We start from the raw sequence: 14,224 nt of genomic DNA on the forward strand, positions 1-14,224 counted from the left end.
TTTCAGTACCCAAGAAAAACAGACCATAGAAACCCTATTAATATTTAGTAGAAAAGCAGAAAATTAATTTAAAACCAAACTGTGTTAAGCAGCATTTATTTGGCCATTTCACCAGAGAACTCAGAATACTTTAATAAACTTTTTTAACTTATATACTACTTTTAGATTATTTTGCAGCTTTGAAAAATCCTTGTTTTAAGTCATTGCATTTTCATTAGGTACTTATCTAGACAAATTCAATCTCAAAATGTGCTTTAGAAAACATAGGTAACTCTTCAGTGTCATTGGGATGGATATTACATGTTAACTTTCTCTCTTGTTAGCTTTCCTCCTAATGATGTCACCCTCAAGCTCTCAACTCAAAAAAAAAAAAAAAAAAAGGACTAATCAAATTCTCATGGCACAAGCCATTAACACATATGCAAATATGTAAGCCTGCACTAAGCAGTTGGGATAGAAGTTGTATGTTCATGTTGAAGCCAATGATGTCTGCATTTGAAATTCTGATTACTTTGCTACATAAATTCTTCAAAAAGGATATGATTTCTATGAGGGGGTATCAACTGAGAAGGAAATTTGTTTAATTTGAACTAATGTTTAGTACATTTGTTTTTACAGGCTAAAGTTGGTTACCATAGCAAAAACCATGTGCCAAATCAAAAGTGGTCTTCCTAAACATGTCTCTGGTGTAAAGAAGCAATTGATGGTTTTAAAAATGTCATCACTGATTGTAAAAACAGTTACTACTGCAAATGGAGCACTTTCTTCCTTGTGAGGAGACAAGGTGACAGTGGAAAGAAGAGGGAGTACCAGTGTCAATCAACTCAAGAACCTCAAGATTTATGTTGAGGTTGTGCCATTTAAGGGGGTGAATTCCTGTACTCTAATGCTAGCAGTCCTCTTGTCTGATCAGCCTTCTATTAGCTTTGCTAATGAATAACGAAATAATAAACAGATACAGAGTTAAAGAAGTGTTTTGCAATTCCCCACCAAACTCTCCAGCTGATTTTCTTTTAGGAATCTAAAGTGAAACTTCTATCCTTAGAGGTGGTTTGGTATCAAAGGATTTGTTTCGTTAGTAGAAATTTATGATAAATTCAGGCTTTCTTTCTGCATATGCTATATCTGGTTCTGAGATTGAAGGAAAGAATTAGAAAGAATTTACGGCCTCAAGTGTGAATCTGGCCTGTGTGTCACTGGACAACTCAGAACCTTATTACAGAGGCCACAAATCCTAGTGAGCACACACTGCCAACGACAGTTAATACCAAACATATGAAAATCAAACACAACATTTAAAGGTCACATGGAAGATGTCTCTACTCACCACTGTGACATTGAAAGCATATAGGAGGTCAAAGGGCAGGGCAGCAATCAAATCAATGATGAACCAAGTCGTGACGTAGTGGATGCAAATAGATCTGGCTTCAAAGATAACTTGGCCAGACTTGCTGACATAAGTTGTTCGGAAATTTAGAATAATATCTGTTAGGGGAAAAAGATAATTAGGAAAAAATAGAGGGAAAAGAAGAAGGAAAAGAAAAAGTGAGAAATAATGGAGAAGAGCATAAAGGAAGGGGAGAATTGAGGAGGCAAGCAATTAGAGAAGAAGGGGGAAGAAATGTGTATAAAACTATACAAAATCAAGCAAAAAGTAATTTTAAGCTATTTCAGATTAGTGTCATCATGGATTCATTGTAAATTAATGAGAAAATACTAAAGAAGGGCAAAGGACACTTGGGACACTATGTTCAAATGACTGAACAATTATAGCCATCAGAACAGTAGCAACATTACCAAGTGCCCAACATGCAATATTCTAGAGCTCGTCTGGTGATTGTTCCATCCCCATGGTAGAGGTAAAAACAAATTTATATATCCATATCATTGTAGCCAACAGATGTCATGTGCATAACATTACTTAATTCCATGCACAAAGTTTAGCAGATCACTGTGTGGACAGGAAATTTACCCTTGACTTGAAGGCATGTCTCTTACCAAGTCCAGCAGTTACTAATTTGGCTCTATAGCTTAATCTTTCTCATTCTCTTCTTGCATTTTAGGTAATTATTTTAAAACATTCCCTATATAACTGTTTCATTAAGTGTTTATTGAGTCTTTTACTACATATAATACCCTCATAGGTGCTAATCAAAGGACAAACCCACAACCAATCATGCTTTCTTAAGTTTGAAGTCCTCTTTGTAAAGATGAGTATTTCACAGGTTGATATCTTGTTTTCTGGGTTAAGTAAAATTAAGATGTATGTTTTCTTTAAGACCAAAGGCATGCAGGTCATAGTGAATTTCAGGATGGTTACACACATAAAAGAATGGCATATGTGGGCAGCTGACTCACAAAGAGATATTACTCCATGAGCCTTATTTTGGGGTAATACACTGGTTCAACTCACAAATCAAATCAGGATATATGGTGAAATCAGTATCTCAGTTAGTGAAACTAGGAATTGAGGTAATTACAAAACAATAAAAGCTCTGAGTTATAGAATGGATCAGCATTATCATATGAATTGGCATACTCTGTGGCTAATTTAAATGATTGAAAATAATCAATAATAAATAATAAATAAATGTTCTGTGAGGTGAAAGATATATTCATGATCACATGAATGACCCCATGAACACAATGTTGACTGCTGAAACCTGCTCATTGGTTAAACCCCAGCAAAACAACAACAATAAAAACAGCCAAGAAGATACCAAGTTTTGTTAGGGGATTAGATGGGGAGATAAAGGTGGATATGATCACATTTCATTGAATTTATTTATGAAATTCTCAAGAATAGAGAAAAATATTTAAAACTGTTAAAATATACAAAACAAAATTAAAAATTTCATGGTTATGTTCATTATTAACTTGAATTTCATTTTGATTTTCATTTTTCACTCACCCTTCTGTAATAGACTAAGCATTCATGGCCTCCCTTCTGCACCCAGATATTTGCTGGTAGAATCTATGTACATAGTAATATGGGTCCATTGTCAGGCTATACTTTAAAGCAGAAGGTGGGCTGTGCTGAAGGGCCTCCAGTGGCAGGCCCTCTGAAGAGACTTTTCTTCAGCTCAAGTGACAGGGAATTAAAAATTAATAACAAATAACAACCATATCATGGAGCGAGCTACACAGCAGGGTCAATAGGTGGCTTCTAGGTACTATGTGAAACCCAAGACTGATTGCTAAGTAAATGTCTATTATGGAGGATCCATGATGGTGTGTTAGAACCTAGAAGCACTTCCAGTTTTTGTGTCTCAGAAGCCAAAATCATAGCACAGCTCCTCAGTAGGGGTAGGGTATGGAGCTGTGGAAGACAAGCAGAGGAGAATATCACCTAAAAGTTGACATAGAACTGAAGGACCATCTGAATTGACCACAAGGAGCATCCTTGTTTCTCAAGTAAAGCCCGTTTAGAAGGCTGTGATGAAATGTATGTTGCTTTGGAGACTGTCCCTGCTTTATTCTCATAGAATTCATAGCAAATACGTCTACACTGTCTGCACAGCACCTACTGTGTGATAAGACATGGTACAGCAAGCGCACTAGAAAACATAGGCAGCTGATTCCAGTTGTAAACAAGGAATGAAGCTCATTCTTAAGAGGATGGGTCAGCGGGTCCCCTAAGGAGTCTCAGTGGACTGAGCAGAAGTACATGATCCATACAGTTGACTTGGCCTTGTGAACCAGAGCTGTCTTAAGAGGAACAGCATGGGTCCTGTCATGCATTCTTCACCCAGCCCACTCTGTGGTTTGACCCTCTCTGTGGAATGTCTGAGATCTAGATGGAAAGAGAAGTTACAAGTGCACAGATCCCATCTATCCCCACACACTCTCTCTGAAGAAACTTTTCTTCCATGCTACCATGCACTCACTAGTGACCAGGAAAGTGAAGCTGTTCCATCCAGCTCTGGTCCTGAACAATTCTTGATCCAAAGCGGGCATCACACAAAAAAGAGAAGAGTGAATATCCCTTAACCACTGCCTTCTCCAGGGCTGCAGAGCCCAAGCAGACCAGGAAAGAAGTGTACAACCTGGCATGGAGGGTTCAGCCATGCCACGTGCCACATGCCACATCCCAGCAAGATAATACATGGTCTCTCACCCCCACTCCTCTTTTTTTCCTATTTTCTAAGTTGGTTTGTATATGGACAGCCATATGTAGTCCCCTTTTAGTCCTATTATTGATTTCTTTGTTTGTTGCTCTTCCCTCTTTTTCTCTTCCTCTAATAGTTGATCTCTTTTATTCTCTCCATATATATCCTTTTTCTGTTTTAACATAATTATGGCCTTCACTTCATACCTTTTGTTTGATTACTCCCTGTCTACTTTTTGAATATTTTTGTTTTTGTTTCTATTTATTATTTTCTTTCATCCTAAGATATTGCAATCTTAAATTCTACCACAAACATAGTGACAAAGCCACCATGGCATTGGCTCAAAGCAGACATGGAATAGAATAGAATATCCAGAGATAAACACCCCAGTGTTCAGGAAACTGATTTTCAATATGGGTGCCAAAAACATACATTGGGAGAAAACAAAACCTCTTCAACAAACAGTGCAGGAAGGCAGATATTCCCATGGGGAGACTAAAGCTAGCTAGATTCTAACTTCACCCCGAACAAAAGTCAATTAAAAAAAAAAGGTCTGAGCAGGAGAGGGAAGATGAATAAGAGAGAAATGGGAGATAAAATAATAGAATTCATAATGACCATGTATGGAATTTTCAAGGAATAAAAAATACAAAATTGCACTAAGAACTGTAATATGAAAACAGAATCATTAAGAAAAAAATGTTCAAGGGCTGGAAAGATGACTCAGCTGTTAAGAGTACTGTCTCTTAACTTCCAGAGAACACAGGTTTAATTCCCAGAACCTACTTGGCAGCTCACAACTCTGTATAACTCCAGGATCCAATACTTCACACAGACATACATGCAGGCAAAACACCAATGCTCATAAAATAAAAATAGATAAATTATAAAAAATTGTTCCAAAGGAAGGAAGGAAGGAAGAAAAAGAAAGAAAGGAAGGAAGGAAGGAAGGAAGGAAGGAAGAAAAAGAAAGAAAGAAAGAGAAAGAAAGGAAGGAAGGAAGGAAGGAAGGAAGGAAGGAAGGAAGGAAGGAAAAAAGAAAGAGAAAACGGGGACTTGAGTAATAAAACTACAAAGATACAAATTCTCCCAATGACCATGCAGGTGTATGGAGAAAATGCAAGGTCCAGGAGAGACCACACAGCGCCGGAATGCGGGAGCTTGCACTTCAGCCATGTGAGTGTCTGTGTGGCGGACATGCAGCTAAGCTCTGCCTGGGTTTCTGGTGTTATTCGGACAGTGAGACGGTCAACAAACATTGCTTTACACTGAACATCTGTGGTTACTTGCCATGCATCAGTAACAACGTTGTCAATAGCATCTGCCATGTCATTTGTCACTCATCCAGGGTGAGACAACGTGATAGAGGACTTACAACAGACTATGTTTGTAGTTATAAATAACTCAGTAGTACACAATGATGTTTTAATCTTTAGAATCATCATCTCATTGACTCATGAAAACAATACTAAGATGTGTACATTTTCTTTATTCCCTTTTACAAGTAGGGAAACAGTGATAAAAGAGATGACGTAACTTGCCCAGATGACAATAGTGCATATATACTTAAATTCCACAGCTGACTAACATAGGAGGAGGTGAACTCCACACCTCTGAGTTCCAATTCAGAACTTTGGGTTTTGTGCCTTGGTAGAGACCAGTCACATCAGTAGTCTGGAATCATGGTCTCAGGGACCCTGAATCCCCAAATTACTGTTACTATTAAACATCACATTTTATCAGATGTAAATACATTTAGACATCTGCATTGTTACTATTGAGAACATGAAAGGGTGATGCTGAAAGAAAAGGAATGCTCACACAAGACGGGGGTGCCCAGGTGGTCTCCACCACAGGGTAAGATACTGTGGTGACCCAGTATCACTGCAGCACCAAGCCCGGCCACAGTGGGCAGAGGAGGAGAGAGAATGCCACCAGACCTTTGAGTGTTGTGGACTTTGTATACCTTCTCTTCATCTTTCTAAGCTTGCAGATTTCTGCAGCGTGAGCAATGTAACATGTGCAGTCACCACTTTGGAATGAAAGCAGGCATTGCCATTTCAGTGGGACTGCAAGGAAGCTCAGGCTAAGTAATCAGTTCTAGAGAAACAGTGTTAGCTATCAAACCCATGGTAAAGTTTGGTGCCCATGGTACAGGTTGAGGTTAGTGTGAGAGTTTACCATAAAGTTCAAAGGACTGTATAACTAGAAAGAAGGAATGGCTGTCAATGTTATATGGCACAAGAGAGTGACTGGAATTGATGAAATTAATTAAATATTTCAAAAAAGCTAGTACAACTGCTTGTTCTTCAAACAAGGATGTGATGAATACTCAAGACATGCCAGCTATCCCTATGCAGCTATTATACACTGTATGCATAAACGAAAGCATCACACTGAGCTCCATGTATATGTGCATTTACTGTGTGTCAATTAAAAAATAGATATACATTAAATTGAAGTGATGAACCTACAGAGATGGCTCAGTGGGTAAGGACATTTGATGCCAAGGCTGATGAACTGAGTTTGATTCCTGAAACAATGTGATGGAAAGAGAGAACTGATTTCACCAAGTTGTTCTAGAATCTCCACACATACGCCATGGCACACACAAGCATATGTACTAACAAAATAGACATGTGCATGTAAGGAAAAATTTAAGATAAAAACAAATGCAATGATAATTTCTTTCATGCTTACTAAATTAACATGTCTATCACAAATTTTATAGAAAGCCTGTTGTGTTAATTCACATACTGGCATATCTTTACTGATGTCAAAAACAAACAAACAAGAAACCTGAATAAAGTGAATAGTTACTTAATTGACATAGCAGCACTTTTTCAGGCTATGTGCTTATGTGGTAGACAAAAATCAGAAGTTTAGACTTCTTAATAGAACAGGTAATGGATGAGTCATTACGAAGTACTAATTTAGAAAGCTTTTTATAAGACAATTGTTAGTCAATTGAATTTACTCGATGAAAATTGACCTGCTTGTTCTAACCTGAAAAGAAAGCAATCATAAACTTTTATGAACAGATAGTGACGACACTAACAGATATACTTAAGGATCTATTTTTATTAGCCTGCCTTTGAAACTTGAATACTATTTATTTTCAAAGGGTAAATCCACCTAATTATAATCTAAAGATTGCACTTTTCTCGGACAATGATAAAATGGTACAGTGATTGATCTAAATAACTAGTGTCATTTTCGAGTAACCAGCTTGAAAACATCAAAATACTTTTTGTCAATCATAATAAAAGATGTAGTTCTGGAATATCTACAAGTCTTCACATTTGTCTGTTTTGTACATCTACCCTGATAGTAGTAGACTGACATCATCCCCAATTTACCAAAGTTGTAGAATTGCACAATGAAATCCTGCAGATATAATCGTGTGTGTGTGGGGGGGTATCTTTTCACACTTAGTCTCATTTTTTTTCCTATAATCTAAAAGAAAAGATTGTTGCACCAGTGGATTTTTCTGGCAGAGAATTACCTTAGGTTGGCCCAACAAAAATGCTCAAAAAGAAACAGGTCATTAGGAGCAGATTTTCCCTGAACCTTTTGTGTCTCATTCTCCCCATCAAAGTACTAACCAGGCCTGATCCTGTTGGGCTCCTTACATCAGTGATTGGCATGCAGAGCGCAGTGTGGTTGCAGACCAGTCTCTGCATACTTTCTGCCATGATATGAACAGCTCTGCTCTGTTATACCTTCCCAACTATGATGAACTAAACTTCCAAACCTAGGAGCCAAAAATTCACCCATGAAGTAGTCCTTTTGACTTCCATTCACGGCAATGCAAATGTAGCATTTGATCCAGGAAAAACACTGTCAGATCCAAAGCAAATTAACTAAAAGGAATTCTCCTCCTCAAATTTTTTTATGTCCCCATGTGTTGACATCTGATACATCATTCACTGTGGTCCATGATATGTGGGTCCTATGTAATAAGCCATTAGCAGAAGGACAGAAAGTTATGGCAATTCTGTGGATTACAGCCTTTACAAAGGGCTGGTCCTAATCCACTGCACCAAAATGAAGATATAATTGAATTCTCTGCTGATGCAGATCACAGGTAATTATATTCTGAGATAATGTGCCTTGTTGTCTTCATGTTTTGTATAGTACAATTAAAGACAAATAATAGAGAAATAACTGGATATGTTATTGTTTTCAGATTTCCAAAAGTATTTCTTTTTCCTCCCACTAACTTGCTATGTGTGTGAGCTGAAAAGTTAAGAAGTTAAATGCACTTTCCCGAGTTTGATTTCCTGTAGAGCAATGTCATTAGAATATCCACAGTTCTAAATAAAAGGAAAGGACAGGTTAATTTGATACAGCATAAATTAGTAGATTTTTTTTTTATTAGACTTCATGTCAGGTGGGAAATAATTTAAAAATCATATTGGCTTACTTGTTAAAATGTAAATTAAAATATAATGGTGTGTGCAAGAGCATGTGCTCTACATTATAAATAATTACTAACTTCATTTAACCATTTCTTTAAAAATTAATTGATGTGGTACAGCATGGGTGGAGGGACATTTAACTTAACAAGCTCCAGCTGATGATCTAGAGATATTCTGGGTGTTTCCATTGCTTATAAGGCAGTCCTTTTAGCCTAGCACCATGTCACAGCACATTTGGGCCAGAGAGTGTGGGGAAAATGAACAGAGAGAAGATTGATTAAGAGGCTGGAGGTGAGGATAATCCTAACAAGCATTAGAATGAACCATTGGTGTTATGTACAAAATTTCCTATCATCTAACCCCTGCTAGGCACATCAGCATTCATCTTGCTTTCTTACTCTAAAATGAAAGATTTATGCAAAAGAAAGAGCAATAGATCCAGTGGGAGACAGCAGCATGCAAGAACAATGGAACTCACAACAAGAAGACTAGGGGGAGAAAAGGTCAGATGAAAAGAGGCGGACCCATGCTGATGCTTATTTCTGTTCTGTCAGTGGCATCACTGCTGTCACAGGGATTCATACATATCATGGTACCTTCCATCACCCTTGACATATTGCTCAATTTGAAGGGAAGGGACCTAGAAGTCCTGTATCCTAGTGGTTTGCTTTATGTAAGAATGCCACCATATATTGTGCTTTTAATGATAAATATCCCCTTTCAGCTGATATGTTTGAAATAATTTAAAAATAATTCCAAGATGGTGGCACCATTTGGGGAGACTACAGATAGAACCTTAAGGAGGTGGAACCTTACAAAGAAGTATTGCACTGGGGCTGGGCTTTGGAGGGCTTAGAGCCTTGTCCCCCCTTCCTTCTTGTTGCTCTCCACTCCTTTTATGTGGATGAAATGTGGCTTCTCTGCTTGCTGACTACTGGACAGGCCTGGTGCTCCTGCCTCTATGCCCTTTTCTACCATGATGGGCAATCTCATGTCCACTGGAACTGTAAGTTAAATTAAACTCTTTCTTCTATGAAAAGCTTTCTGTTAGTGTATTTTATCTTAGCAACAAAAAGGGACTAATTCACCATCTAAGTAATCTTTAGCAATGGTGCGCCCTCTGGAGTTTTTGTTTTGTTTTGGCTTTGAGACAGGGCCCAGCTATGTAGATCAGGGTTGCCTTGATGATCCTCCCATGCTAGGATAGAAAGCCTCTGTCACCATGTCTGGTTCCCTCCTATCTACCCCTATCCCTCCTGCCTACCATGAGGCAGTGTGGTGAGCCACAAGAATCTGTCATAGAGATTCAGCTGTGTATTAAAGCTATATGTTGAGCCGGGCGGTGGTGGCGCACGCCTTTAATCCCAGCACTCGGGAGGCAGAGCCAGGCGGATCTCTGTGAGTTCAAGGCCAGTCTGGGCTACCAAGTGAGTTCCAGGAAAAGGCGCAAAGCTACACAGAGAAACCCTGTCTCAAAAAAAAAAAAAAAAAAAAAAAAAAAAAAAAAAAAAAAAAAAAAAGCTATACTTTGACCTGCCAAGGGTCTGTCAAAAGGCAAGCCATGTATTGAATATTTGGTGTTATCAAGCTCTTAATATTTCAGCTGTCTTCTGCTATGAAATTCTTACATACCCAAATATTTCCAGGCCTGCTGAACTTCTAGGTAACTTACTCCCCCGCTGAGCCTAGGAGACAAGCTGACCATTTCCTCACCTTGAGGCTTAGTGGCTCTCCAGAGCAACTGACTGAGAACAAAAGAGGTTTTTACATATCAAGGAGGAAGGTAGGGTAGAGGAACATACCTGAGGAGGTAGAGAACTGCATGGCTGGAAAGAGAAGACAGGCATTTTTCTGTAGAGCAGACAGAATGGCTTGGCTAGAGAGAAGAGAGGAAGACAAAGGTTTTGTAGATGGTAAGGCAGAACTCTTGTAGAGTCCATCAGTACCAGGAGGAGTGGAGATTAGCAGAGATGGAGAAAGAGAATTCAGAGGACCAAGATGAGGCTGCAAGCATAAGAGCTTAGTCATTAGCAGGACTATGAGAGGAAAATGGATGGAACTGAAGCTATGAAGACAGGATTTCAAACCAGAGAAATAAAGTAGTTGGATAAAGAGCTTGGTATGTCTAGAGTTATTCCTGCCCTGAATGCCTTATGGAGCTATAGCTGTATTGATAGAATTTTGTCTTAGAGGAATAAAGTTAATATACATAAAAGCATAGTGCACGTAGATTTTTTTTTTCCTCAGATATCCCACACTGGACATAGCAAAATCCCCAGGACCCCTGAGTAATCAATAAGGTAGTCCTTTCTTCAAGTCAGAGTGCTTGGCTTACTCCTATGAATTCCTTAGATCTAGTTTTACTTTCATCAGCAGCACAGAGCACACTATCCTTGCCCAACAAATGGTCCTCCCTGTAAATATTTACAGTTGTAGCCTCTTTTCTGTTGCTGTGATACAACACTAGAACCATGGCACAGTACAGAAGAAAGCTTATTTGGGCTTGTGGTTCCAGAAGGTTAGAGTGCATGATGGAGGAGTAGAGGTAGAGGATGGCAGGTGTGTTGACTCAGCAGAAGCTGAGAGCTCATATCTTGAACCACAAGCACAAAGCAGAGAGTGAATTCAAATCTGCCTGAGTCTTTAATGTCTAAAAGCCCCCCTACAGGGACATACTTCCTCAGAAAAGGCCATACCCCCTATGTCTTCACAAACAGTACCACCAACTAGGGACTTATAAGACTATAGGAGACAACTTTTTCAAACTACCACAGTTGTCAAACTTAGCTCTCCATTCCCTCGACTGAGGACCTTCATTTGTTCAACTGTGACTCACTGATAATGATCAGCTTCCTCTTTACAAGGCATAAAATATCCAGTGTCTAGTCTGGTGAGTTTCACAGCAAAGTACCATGGGAGAAGGGATGTGGGAATCAACGGTCTCTTTCATGTCTTTTGCTTCACTCTAGATACCAAGCTGCCTCTATTTTTATATTTAGAAAAAAGGTTAAATATCTTAACATAGTAAAGAAGATCACTCTTGAAGGTAATTACTATTCCTTTAGAGGTGAAGTACTAAGAGTTCAACTGACCATCCCAGCATGGGACACCAATACATCAGTGTCCTTCCACTGACATTCTTAGAATCCAGTTACTGTGGTGGTATTGTGTTCCCCAAAATATTGTGCACCTTTTGGGGTCTAATTTTTGTAGCTCTATTTTATATCCTAAATAATTAATAGAATCTCCTCTTTGTATCTTTTCAGGAGCAATTTGTAATCCCCAGCAAGGCAAAATTTTCTTTACTTCTTCAAACATTCTTTCCAAAATATCTGCATTTGAGTCAGCTAGTAAAACATCATCCATATAATGATAAATTATAGATTTAGGAAAGTTTTTACGTATCACTTCCAATGGCTGTTGTACAAAATATTGGCACAGGGTTGGGCTATTCAACATTCCCTGTGGGAAGACCCTCCACTGAAATCTTTTAACCAGTTGAGAATTATTATAAGTAGGCACTGTGAAAGCAAATCTTTCTCTGTCTTTTTCTTGTAAAGGTATTGAAAAGAAACAGTCTTTTAAATCAATAACTATGAGAGGCCATCCTTTTGGTAACAGAGTAGGCAAAGGAATTCCAGACTGTAGAGAGCCCATTGGCTGAATTTGTGTTCACAATATTTTGGGGAACACAATACCACCACAAGTTACCCCACAACCTTCCAATTGAAATGATTCCTTTTAGTGTTCTAACATATTAAATACTGCTATGGAGAGTCCATGGTTTTCTACCCTACATGGAGTCCTTGGAACTCAAAGAAAAGCAAGTCACCTAAAATAAGCATGCCTTTGTTTTTACCACAGGCTTTCAAAGTCTCATGATCTTATGCCAGTACATCCTTATATGCACAATGAAAAGTAAATGTTAAAAATACCTAGTACATCACCATTGAAATTCTTCCCTTACTATCTAAAACTATTCATTTGTATTAGACTGACCCTGTACATGGCTGTCACTTTATTGTGCACTATACCATATCAAAAGACTTCTGTGTATCATGCATAAAACTACTGATTTGGGTTCTCTATAAATTGTTAACTTTTTCAGTGATGTTTAAATCCAAATTAGATGTTGAGGTTTAATTTAAAAATACTTTAATAGGTGTTAGAGAGGTGGCCTAGCAGTTAAGAGCACTGGCTGTCCTTCCAGAAGACCCATGTTCAACTCTCAGCACCCACATGACAGAGACCATGACTGACCGATTGTGAAGATGCTTGAGACTTAAATCTTCCATTATATCCCAGTGAGACACTGACTGTGCTTGTCACAGAGCAGACTCTAGCACATCTGGGCTGCTAAGAATTTCTTAATGACTACACAGCAGAGTGGCTGACAATATAGAAAGAGGAGTCCAATCCCTTGTGCTGTAGACAGCAGGACAAGCATTCCCCATTACTGCTGCTGCGCTTACAGGCTTCCAAACCAAGACACGGGATCTAGGAATGACTTGTCAGAGTTGCCTAGCTCACTCACTGTCATTTCTCTTTCTACTTTACAGACCTGGGATACACCATTCAGTCTTGCTGCCATGCCAATAAAACACTAATAATATTCAGCATTTATTACAGCATTATTCTGTGACAGAGCTGTTTAGGCTGTTTCATGTGCATTCACTGTTTTTAGCCTCATGAGGTCACTGTAAAGCCAGTGGTGTTTCCTTCTAACAATGCGTTCTAAGCTCAGGTCATCTGTAAAGATCACTTACAGTGGCAGGGCAAGATTTCATGCTCTGAAGTGCAACTAAGGCCCTCACCCTTCCTCCCACGTGGTTTGACCGAGTGTGGCTTTGATGAATCTTATTACTCAAGCTAACGTATATTGCTTCCTCAGCATTTCAGTGCTCGTTTTTGTGACACTCATCTTAGAAAGCAAAGGCCCAGACAGGGGTCCAGTGAGATGGCTTAGTGGCTAAGCATGCTTGTGGCCAAGCCTGACGACCAGAGTTCAACCCCCAGAACCACACGGAAGGAGAAAACCAATCCTACAGGTGTTTTCTAATGTTAAGGGGCAGCTGACTGCATTTTCTTTTTAAACTATGTTAGATTTTGATCATGTCCTTAGCTAGAGGTCATCTTTTTTGACTGATTTTTCCTCAATAATATCGTGAATTACATATCATAAATTGTTTCCATTGTTCTGAGAATTGACTGACCATAAGGTGTTTTGTGGTATGTTAACTGTCTGAACATAAACCCATAAAGTAACTGTAAAATTCCACTTTTAACCACTTGCTCACTTGGTATAAAGAAACTACTATGCCTTTCTATGCCTTTAATCTGAACAATTTTCATTCTCCTACTACGGAAAACTGAAAATATGGCCTGGCCATTAATTTTTTTAAATCTGTTTATTCTACATTCGGATCACAGCCTCCTCTACCTCCTCTCTTCCCATTCCCCTCCACCCCCTCAATTCACCTCTCTTCCATATTTGCTTAGAAAGGAGCAGGCATCCCATAGACATCAGCAAAGCATGGCATATCAAGCTGCCATAAAGACCAAGCCTCCCCCACTGTATTCAGACTGGGCAAAACAATCCAGCATGAGGAATAGGTTCCCAAGAGCCATCCAACACACCAGGGACAGCCTTGCTCCCATTGCCAGGAGTAGCACAAATAGACCAAGCTACACAAC

The 14,224-nt window shown here is 38.8% G+C and overlaps 1 protein-coding gene across 1 annotated transcript in view; it reads right to left on the bottom strand.

Moving 5' to 3' along the window:
* The window catches only part of Kcnh8 (potassium voltage-gated channel subfamily H member 8), a 373,567-nt gene that overhangs the window by 126,660 nt on the left and 232,683 nt on the right, over positions 1–14,224 (bottom strand). Inside the window, exon 6 of the mRNA XM_028890182.2 lies at positions 1,328–1,485. Coding sequence (XP_028746015.1) covers positions 1,328–1,485 — 158 coding nt within the window. The remainder of the gene's footprint in view (positions 1–1,327; positions 1,486–14,224) is intronic.

Source organism: Peromyscus leucopus, chromosome 16_21, assembly GCF_004664715.2.
Source record: "Peromyscus leucopus breed LL Stock chromosome 16_21, UCI_PerLeu_2.1, whole genome shotgun sequence".
Lineage (NCBI taxonomy): Eukaryota > Metazoa > Chordata > Mammalia > Rodentia > Cricetidae > Peromyscus > Peromyscus leucopus.